The sequence below is a fragment of the Zea mays genome, chromosome 8 (genome assembly GCF_902167145.1).
Source record: "Zea mays cultivar B73 chromosome 8, Zm-B73-REFERENCE-NAM-5.0, whole genome shotgun sequence".
Lineage (NCBI taxonomy): Eukaryota > Viridiplantae > Streptophyta > Magnoliopsida > Poales > Poaceae > Zea > Zea mays.
The window spans coordinates 22,188,414-22,198,564 of record NC_050103.1 but is presented as its reverse complement, the minus strand read 5'-3'; the positions used below and the strand labels follow the sequence as shown (position 1 = coordinate 22,198,564).

The 10,151-nt window shown below is 48.2% G+C and overlaps 2 protein-coding genes across 2 annotated transcripts; both read left to right on the top strand.

The window, feature by feature from the left end:
- The first annotated feature begins 274 nt into the window (after window positions 1-274).
- LOC100383628 (uncharacterized) lies at window positions 275-1,893 on the top strand. The gene has a single exon (NM_001176276.1). It carries the CDS (start codon window positions 758-760, stop codon window positions 1,490-1,492), a length of 735 nt encoding a protein of 244 aa, NP_001169747.1. The 5' UTR covers window positions 275-757; the 3' UTR covers window positions 1,493-1,893.
- Window positions 1,894-6,844: 4,951 nt separating this feature from the next.
- Window positions 6,845-8,926, top strand: LOC103636822 (uncharacterized). Its single transcript, XM_020542644.3, has one exon. It carries the CDS (start codon window positions 7,894-7,896, stop codon window positions 8,626-8,628), a length of 735 nt encoding a protein of 244 aa, XP_020398233.1. The 5' UTR covers window positions 6,845-7,893; the 3' UTR covers window positions 8,629-8,926.
- The last annotated feature ends 1,225 nt before the right edge of the window (window positions 8,927-10,151 follow it).

Sequence of the window (10,151 nt, the reverse complement as noted above, 5' to 3'; positions counted from 1 at the left end):
TTTTTATCAGATTTTGACTTAACCAGTGTTGTCTTAATTATTGTCCGAATACTGTAGCCTGATCTAGTTTGGCTCTTCAAAATCTTAATTTTTGGAACCATGGTACACAGATTCTTCCTGGAGTCCGACTTTATCGCCGTGGAGGCCTTATCCTATTTTTTTTTCGTTCTTCAGAAGTTCAGAGCGTCCCTATCTCCTTCCCTCTGCTCTGATTTTTCCAGCAGCCGGTTTCCCCTGATATTCTTCCACGCTGCGCCGATTAGCACCTGGATATGTTCTCCAGCGCACAACCTTATCCTGCAGCCACCCTCGCCTGATTCTTTCCCAGCCGCCGCTCTGGGCGATTAAAAATCCTGCTCACCGGCCGGATCTCCGGCGTCGTCTGCCCCTGCTTTCCTCGGTGTCCTCCCCACAGTCGTCTCCTTCCTCTGCTCGTCGCTGAAATTCGCCGGCCGCGAACGCCCATGGCGCACCCCCAGTCCCTGCTTTCTCTTTGCCTCTCTCTCTTATCCATGGCCGCCGGTCGCTCCTTTCTGTCCCGCCCGGTGCTCTGCACTGCTCCGTCGCTTGGTCTCCGGCTCGCCGCGTGCGCAAGGTTTCTCTGGTTCAGCCGTTCTTCTTCCTCCCCCTGCGTCCCTGCTCTGCTCTGTCTGCCGCGCGCTGAGTGCCGAGGCTCCTGCTCGACCGCTCCTCTCTGGCTTCTCTCTCTCCCTCCATCTCTCTCTGCTCACCGCGGCTCTTCCCCAAGTCTGGTGCCATGGCGCTTGTCAGCCGCGACCTTGCCAGGCTCGGTCCCTGCTGCTGCTCGCCCATCTCCTTCATCTCCCTCCTCTCCATCGTGGTGTTCCTCTCCCTGGTGCTTTTCTGTGCCGGCCGCCCTCACCTCTGCTCCTCCTGGTTGGCCGAGCAGCTCGCCCTCTCTTGTCGTGCGTCCTGCTCGCCCTCAGCTTTTCACGGAGCTCGCCCCGGCCTTAGCTCCTTGCTCGTCATGGCTACTGTGCGCTCCCTGCTCTTGTGCCGCATGCAGGCTTCCCTGCCGGAGTTCCGCCATCCGCGGCCTCTGCCCTGCTTCCTTGGCTGCGTGTCCTTCTGCCGGCCAAGCTCGGCTCTGCGCTTTCCCTTTCTCTGTGCTTGTGCTCGCCGTGCCGTGAGTCACTGGCCAGCAGTCCAGCTCGCCTCCACTTCCTACGTTCCCTGCTCCAGCTCTACTGTCGCGCGCGCAGCTCGCCCCTGCGCAGGTGAATCGCCCTTGGTGCTGGTCGCGTGTTCCTCGCCCGGCTCGGTCGCGACCTCGCCGTTGTTCCTCAGCTCGGCGCCTGCTTCTTGTTCCTGTTGCCCGTGTCAAGCTCCCTTTAACCGGTCGTCGTCTAGCTCCTCTATTGCGCGCGTGAGGTTCTCTCCTCGTCACGGTGTGTCGAGTTTTCTCGTCGAGTCTCGCCGCGTGTCCTGTTTCCTGCTCGCCAGCGTGCCCTCTCGGCTCGCTCGGCTTTAAAATCCCTATCTCGTCGTCGACCTCGCCATGACTTAGTTCGTCTGTCGTGCTGGTCACTATTCCATATTGTGCCTATTAGCTCGGATCCTGTCCCAGCTCGTCGTTGTGTCATTCATAGTCCAGTCGTCAAACCCGTCATCTCCTGCTCAACCCCACCTCACCAGCTCGCTCAAGACTGCAATCGAAGGTCGTCGTCAATCCGTGCGTCAGCACGAAATCCCAAGAATCGGGTGAAGACGAAGCTAGCAGCGTGATATTTCTCAAGCGCTCGACAAATTGCCTAGATCGAAAGATCACTACCGATCTCGCGGATTCGAGTCAGCTATTGAAACGGTAAGCTGATGAATTATTCAGAATAGTTCGATCGTTGAATAAATTAATGTGCTAGTGCGATGCTCATTAGGTGCTCGATTAATTGCGTGAGTCACGAAACTCTCGTCGACTTCGCAGTTCTTGCGATTATCAAGCCAGGTTCAGTTATAGCGGGTTATTTCGCTATTCCGGTCAATTAGTTGAATTAGTGTCTCCGTATGAAATTGTTCGACGCCTCGCTGCTAGGTGTTTTAATTCGCTATCGCGTAGCATTATTTAGGTTTGTAATATTTCCGTCGATATGCATTCATGTGCATAATGCATTTCATTCAGAAACGTTAATCAATCGCGCGATGCGGAAGACAAGCCAAGTCGACCCCAAGCGCGGGCTACTCCGCAGGATGATGCTGATGGACAAGCCTGAAGATGCTCGTCAAGTGGACGTCACCTAACAACACTAACCTAGTGTTACTCAGGCAAGCCCCGGTGCATGCAACCCCTTTCCTTGTGTTTTAAATACTTTTCGCACACTTTAAGTCTAGTGAAATGTGCATTAGGTTCATAGGAGTTGCTTGGAACCCTTTGATGCATTGCTTTCCTTGATATCCATACCTTTATAGATACTTCTGTGAAGTATCAAATTATGATTTACAAAAATGCTTAGCCTTGCTTAGATCTTGTGGATAGAGGTTGTCCTCAGTCTAACCCGGGAGAGGATGGCTTCTACCTGCAAGAATATTTTCATTTGGAGCAATAGTGGGATCTTACTGCAAAGTTCCCTGTGATGCTCTTTCATCCTAAGGAACAGACACAATCCTAAGGATGGAAATACTTAAATTGAGACTTGGGTTAGGAACCGGTGATGTTCTACCCAGGTTGGTTAAGGATTAACGCGTATGTAGGCGTGCTGACCGAGGACCCTTTAACTGGTCACATGCCTCGTCATGGGTAAGCCTTGCCTCGGGCAGACTAAGGCCGGAATAAGATAACACGAAATGGGCGTGGAGCGGTGGCGAGAGTAGCGTGTACCCTCCGTGGCAAGAGGCTGGACGGTGGTGTATCTGTGCTCTCGGTTTGCGTAAACCTGATCCGGTCTTAAGAACCCCGGTGGCGGGTTGACATATGCAAGGGTTAAGTGCTACATATGTCGTGTGATTGGAGATCCTCAGCTGAGTATAATCGATTCGGATCGCCGTACCTTCGCGGTTATGAAGACTTGGTCACTTCCCTGCAACCTAAAGTCAGGATGTGAACACTATGGATAAAAATGATGTTGTATTGATGAGATGTTGAAATTAGACTAGATGCAAATAGAGTCTATTAATACTTAATATGGCGTTAAAAGATTGAAAGTAAGGACTCACTTTAGTAAGCTATTTCTGCAAAAGTATCTAAGTTGATTCTTGCTAAAGCCTCTCCTTGATTCCTATTTATCCAGCATACCCTTGAGAGTCTTTTCCTTAATCGGGTAAGACTTGCTGAGTAATTCCATACTCAGGGTTTTATTCCCTGTTGTTTTTCAGGTTTTAACTTTGTGCTGCTGTTGATGGTGTTAAGTGCCGGTGGGCTCGGCCATCTTATAAGCCTAAGTAACTCTTCTATACTTCTTATTGAGGATGGTCACTTGAGCTAGCATATATTTCAAACTTATACTTTTGTAATCACTCCGATAAACTAATGTAAAATTTTTGTAACTTGTAAAATTTGGTAGTAAGATTTCCGCTGCAATAATACTGGTGTGTGTGATTTGTATTACTTAATCCCGCGATCTTGGTTGTAAGTGGTTTATCCGATGTCCTTGGGGCAATCGGACAGATCCTGTTAAGTTATCTGGTGCACATGCATAGCCGTCTGAAGTCTTTGGGACAAGGACAGGTGCATGTGGGCCCAATAACTTGGAGGTTCTGCCACAGCTGGTATCGGAGCAGGATTAAGTATATACGTTCACATGCGTATTTTCAAAACAAAAGTTTTGGTTTCGAAAAACTTATTTTCAACTAAAAACATTGATTGACTTTAAAAAATAGTTTTCAAAGACTATAATGCTAGCGACATCCTCTGTTAAGCCCTAAATTAAGGACTATAAGGTGGCTTATTTAGAAACCACTAACCCACAACTGGGTGGGTATTGCATACATGTGTATTGTTATTTTTGGGGCCATTCAGTTCTGAATGGATCGACACTCAGGTAAGGTGAGATGTGAGAGCATGACCGAACAAACGTCGGTCTAGGGGAGTGCTTAATTGTTGCGCTTGATTATATACATGTTCCACATATGTATATATGAAGGCTGCGATGTGGAGTATTTACTTTTCTGGGAATTCAGTACCCCATGGATGTGTATGGGTATACAAACATGGGAATACTGAGAAGTGTAATGTACTTGTAACGATGCACCTACGCTCAGGTAAGAAGGTGAGTTACCATAATGAGTTGCCCTATGGTTAAAGTGTGGCAACGGCGCCTATGCATGGCTCGGCGCTTAATGATGAGCTGGCCTCCATATAGCAATATATTTAGTATAAACTGTGATACACTGTCATGTGTGACTTGCATCATTGGGAACTGGGCTATGATGGAATTTTCTGCAGGTACACTAACCTCGAAAACGTATGTGTAGTTGACGACTAGCAAAATATCGTGAGAGTCGTAAGAATGCCACCGATATATAACGTTATTGCCACATTATGTTGGCAAAATCAGTGAGGACGAATAGGACGAGCATGCATCCTGATTGTTGCATTATGTTTGTCACCTATACACCCAAAATGCTTCTCTCATCTTTATTCCAGTAACCATTGATTGTAGATAATGTGGTGTAATGCTGAATTATGAACTTCGATGAAATAGGTGTCCTCCATTCTTTAGGTAACCTATTAAGGTCTTATATGGTGTGTGCTCTTGTGCTTAATGTGTCGATAGAAGGTTAGTGACTTGTTTGCCTAAACCCAAATCTAGGCCATGTTCTTAGTTGGTGAACCATGACCAAAGTTGATTTTTCCGTTACCCCTCCTTGACCCAAACTTATACAAATAAATGCTTAGATAATTTCTTCGTTGGACAAAAAGGGTACTTAAGCTTAAAATAAGAATCTCGACTCATATTTTCATCTTAGACCATGCCCTTATTCGATTGGCGCAAACTGATATCCCTAATTCCAGCTTGCCTGTTCTTGATAATCACATCATTGCTTTATCGACCCAACCTAGGAAAGACATGTCTCATCATTTTCTTGAGTTTGATGCCTTTGATTTCCTCATTTCTATCGAAGGCATACCAACTTAATCTCATGATTATTTTTACTCCGCATCTAGTCAGATACTAATCCTTGACCTTGTAATCCCTATGATGGGCATAGGAATATGTTTGGGGCTGAATTAACAGTCTCCCATCGTACTCGCTCACCAACAAATTTAGGTTATGGCCATGCCTTGTTCATTTCCTTGGGCCATAATCTATTTGGCTCTCTACTTGTAACCATTCTTACAGGTGGAGTATCTTTTGTATATTGTCACCCTTGCCTAATCCATTGGTGTCGCGCGAGATTTCTTATTGGTTACATCTGATAATGGTGTTGTGACTAAAACTGATGGTGCCGCGACGAAACCGAGGGCCTCCTGTGGATGCATACACATGGTTGCGCTACTCGGCGCGCGCTGGTATCACGGTTAGTAGTTATAATCCATTATGAGACTATATCAATGTGTTATCTTGTCACAAATTGTTCTTACCATGTGAGATTCATTATTGGTGCCAGTTCGGTAATGGTGTCACGATTAACGACTTATGGTGCCGCAGCGAAACTGAGAGCCCCTTGTGAATGTACACGCAAGGTTATGCTGCTTGGCGCATGCTGGTATCGAGGTCTCTAGTCATGATCCATTGTGGAACTACACTGATGTGTGATCTTCCGTGGACTCCTCCCTTGAAACGATTTCGGTGTTGTTTGTCGAAGTGATCAAGCAACATCTATCATTCCTGTTGGATAAAAAGGACATACCATTTTTTTTATGTGGTCTCTTTTCTTTTGATCTTGGTAGTGACTACTCATACAAGTTCCCTTTACGTCCCTTGTGTAAAGGTGAAGCCTTGAAGCTTTTTAGTGTTGGGAGATAGTTGATTAGCTCTCAAAATGGAGATTGATTTTCCCCTGCTGCTGGAATGCAGGAGTTTGTTCATTCGCTCCCTTATTTAATCCATGCATTCCCAAACCAAGTCAGTTCATCTTGCATGAAGAAATGGATGAACAACCTGACCAAATGGATTTCTACCCAAATGCATGATCTCCCGCTAGCAAATGTGAACTCTAAACCCTTGGCTTGCCGATGGGTACTAAGAGGACTTACCCAATGTCAAAAGTAGTTCAACAAGTTGGTTTTTACTAACTTGTAATTACTTTGTGAACAAAGGTTGGGTTTAGAGATCGTTTTGTCGAGTTATCTAAACTCACTTTGATTTAACCCACCCTAAGGAAGTGTTTATAAGAATCGAGACCAAGTCAGCCAGTAACCACCTAGTCATCACTCTAGTCACGCCTCGACCCCCTCATGCATGCTTTTCCAACATGTGTGATTAAGTCGAGCCATGGTTAGTATTTGATGAAATGGGTTGATCGTGAAGTCAACATCAATAGATCTCTTCATTGATATTTTCTCGAATCTTTATCGTCTTTTGTCGACTTGAATTCTCGGGTTAGCCATATGTTAACCGCGACAATATTCGACATCCACACCCGTCCCCTGTGCTATGAATTTATCGTGACCACTTGTTGGTAATGTCTCACGATTATCGCTGATATGGACATGGGTTACATGCTTCTCTACTCTTAGAAGTCTTTCGTTCCGAATCTCGGGACGAGATTCTTTTAAGGGGGGAGGGCTGTAATACCCCTGGTGTTTATATTCCGCTCGACAACGAGTTCGGATTTAAGCACGTAATATCAACGGATAAAACAGATGCTAAATTTTAATTATTTTCGCCTATCACGATTTTAATATCGCATCTGTTCCGTTTGTCGCGAGTGCGACATCATTTTTACTTCTATTTATTCGGGCTCTTCCAAAATTTTCGTGATATTCAGAACGTAGTTGTTCCGAAAATTGGTGCGTCCGGTGATTATTTCAAATTCATCGCTCGCGCGAATACGAATTCGGAAGCCCGAACCACTTGGACGATTTTTATCCCGAATAAGTTAATTTGAGCTCAACGCCTAAAATGTGCGGGGCAAAATAATTCGAATCGCGAGAAATCTTGCACAAGTTTATGATCCAATTTATCCTCCATCCCACACTGTAGGGTAATCAACTCAACTATGTTTACATAACGGATGAATTTTTATCCGATTTTGACTTAACCAGTGTTGTCTTAATTATTGTCCGAATACTGTAGTCTGATCTAGTTTGGCTCTTCAAAATCTTAATTTTTGGAACCATGGTACACAGATTCTTCCTGGAGTCCGACTTTATCGCCGTGGAGGCCTTATCCTATTTTTTTTTCGTTCTTCAGAAGTTCAGAGCGTCCCTATCTCCTTCCCTCTGCTCTGATTTTTCCAGCAGCCGGTTTCCCCTGATATTCTTCCACGCTGCGCCGATTAGCACCTGGATATGTTCTCCAGCGCACAACCTTATCCTGCAGCCACCCTCGCCTGATTCTTTCCCAGCCGCCGCTCTGGGCGATTAAAAATCCTGCTCACCGGCCGGATCTCCGGCGTCGTCTGCCCCTGCTTTCCTCGGTGTCCTCCCCACAGTCGTCTCCTTCCTCTGCTCGTCGCTGAAATTCGCCGGCCGCGAACGCCCATGGCGCACCCCCAGTCCCTGCTTTCTCTTTGCCTCTCTCTCTTATCCATGGCCGCCGGTCGCTCCTTTCTGTCCCGCCCGGTGCTCTGCACTGCTCCGTCGCTTGGTCTCCGGCTCGCCGCGTGCGCAAGGTTTCTCTGGTTCAGCCGTTCTTCTTCCTCCCCCTGCGTCCCTGCTCTGCTCTGTCTGCCGCGCGCTGAGTGCCGAGGCTCCTGCTCGACCGCTCCTCTCTGGCTTCTCTCTCTCCCTCCATCTCTCTCTGCTCACCGCGGCTCTTCCCCAAGTCTGGTGCCATGGCGCTTGTCAGCCGCGACCTTGCCAGGCTCGGTCCCTGCTGCTGCTCGCCCATCTCCTTCATCTCCCTCCTCTCCATCGTGGTGTTCCTCTCCCTGGTGCTTTTCTGTGCCGGCCGCCCTCACCTCTGCTCCTCCTGGTTGGCCGAGCAGCTCGCCCTCTCTTGTCGTGCGTCCTGCTCGCCCTCAGCTTTTCACGGAGCTCGCCCCGGCCTTAGCTCCTTGCTCGTCATGGCTACTGTGCGCTCCCTGCTCTTGTGCCGCATGCAGGCTTCCCTGCCGGAGTTCCGCCATCCGCGGCCTCTGCCCTGCTTCCTTGGCTGCGTGTCCTTCTGCCGGCCAAGCTCGGCTCTGCGCTTTCCCTTTCTCTGTGCTTGTGCTCGCCGTGCCGTGAGTCACTGGCCAGCAGTCCAGCTCGCCTCCACTTCCTACGTTCCCTGCTCCAGCTCTACTGTCGCGCGCGCAGCTCGCCCCTGCGCAGGTGAATCGCCCTTGGTGCTGGTCGCGTGTTCCTCGCCCGGCTCGGTCGCGACCTCGCCGTTGTTCCTCAGCTCGGCGCCTGCTTCTTGTTCCTGTTGCCCGTGTCAAGCTCCCTTTAACCGGTCGTCGTCTAGCTCCTCTATTGCGCGCGTGAGGTTCTCTCCTCGTCACGGTGTGTCGAGTTTTCTCGTCGAGTCTCGCCGCGTGTCCTGTTTCCTGCTCGCCAGCGTGCCCTCTCGGCTCGCTCGGCTTTAAAATCCCTATCTCGTCGTCGACCTCGCCATGACTTAGTTCGTCTGTCGTGCTGGTCACTATTCCATATTGTGCCTATTAGCTCGGATCCTGTCCCAGCTCGTCGTTGTGTCATTCATAGTCCAGTCGTCAAACCCGTCATCTCCTGCTCAACCCCACCTCACCAGCTCGCTCAAGACTGCAATCGAAGGTCGTCGTCAATCCGTGCGTCAGCACGAAATCCCAAGAATCGGGTGAAGACGAAGCTAGCAGCGCGATATTTCTCAAGCGCTCGACAAATTGCCTAGATCGAAAGATCACTACCGATCTCGCGGATTCGAGTCAGCTATTGAAACGGTAAGCTGATGAATTATTCAGAATAGTTCGATCGTTGAATAAATTAATGTGCTAGTGCGATGCTCATTAGGTGCTCGATTAATTGCGTGAGTCACGAAACTCTCGTCGACTTCGCAGTTCTTGCGATTATCAAGCCAGGTTCAGTTATAGCGGGTTATTTCGCTATTCCGGTCAATTAGTTGAATTAGTGTCTCCGTATGAAATTGTTCGACGCCTCGCTGCTAGGTGTTTTAATTCGCTATCGCGTAGCATTATTTAGGTTTGTAATATTTCCGTCGATATGCATTCATGTGCATAATGCATTTCATTCAGGAACGTTAATCAATCGCGCGATGCGGAAGACAAGCCAAGTCGACCCCAAGCGCGGGCTACTCCGCAGGATGATGCTGATGGACAAGCCTGAAGATACTCGTCAAGTGGACGTCACCTAACAACACTAACCTAGTGTTACTCAGGCAAGCCCCGGTGCATGCAACCCCTTTCCTTGTGTTTTAAATACTTTTCGCACACTTTAAGTCTAGTGAAATGTGCATTAGGTTCATAGGAGTTGCTTGGAACCCTTTGATGCATTGCTTTCCTTGATATCCATACCTTTATAGATACTTCTGTGAAGTATCAAATTATGATTTACAAAAATGCTTAGCCTTGCTTAGATCTTGTGGATAGAGGTTGTCCTCAGTCTAACCCGGGAGAGGATGGCTTCTACCTGCAAGAATATTTTCATTTGGAGCAATAGTGGGATCTTACTGCAAAGTTCCCTGTGATGCTCTTTCATCCTAAGGAACAGACACAATCCTAAGGATGGAAATACTTAAATTGAGACTTAGGTTAGGAACCGGTGATGTTCTACCCAGGTTGGTTAAGGATTAACGCGTATGTAGGCGTGCTGACCGAGGACCCTTTAACTGGTCACATGTCTCGTCATGGGTAAGCCTTGCCTCGGGCAGACTAAGGCCGGAATAAGATAACACGAAATGGGCGTGGAGCGGTGGCGAGAGTAGCGTGTACCCTCCGTGGCAAGAGGCTGGACGGTGGTGTATCTGTGCTCTCGGTTTGCGTGAACCTGATCCGGTCTTAAGAACCCCGGTGGCGGGTTGACATATGCAAGGGTTAAGTGCTACATATGTCGTGTGATTGGAGATCCTCAGCTGAGTATAATCGATTCGGATCGCCGTACCTTCGCGGTTATG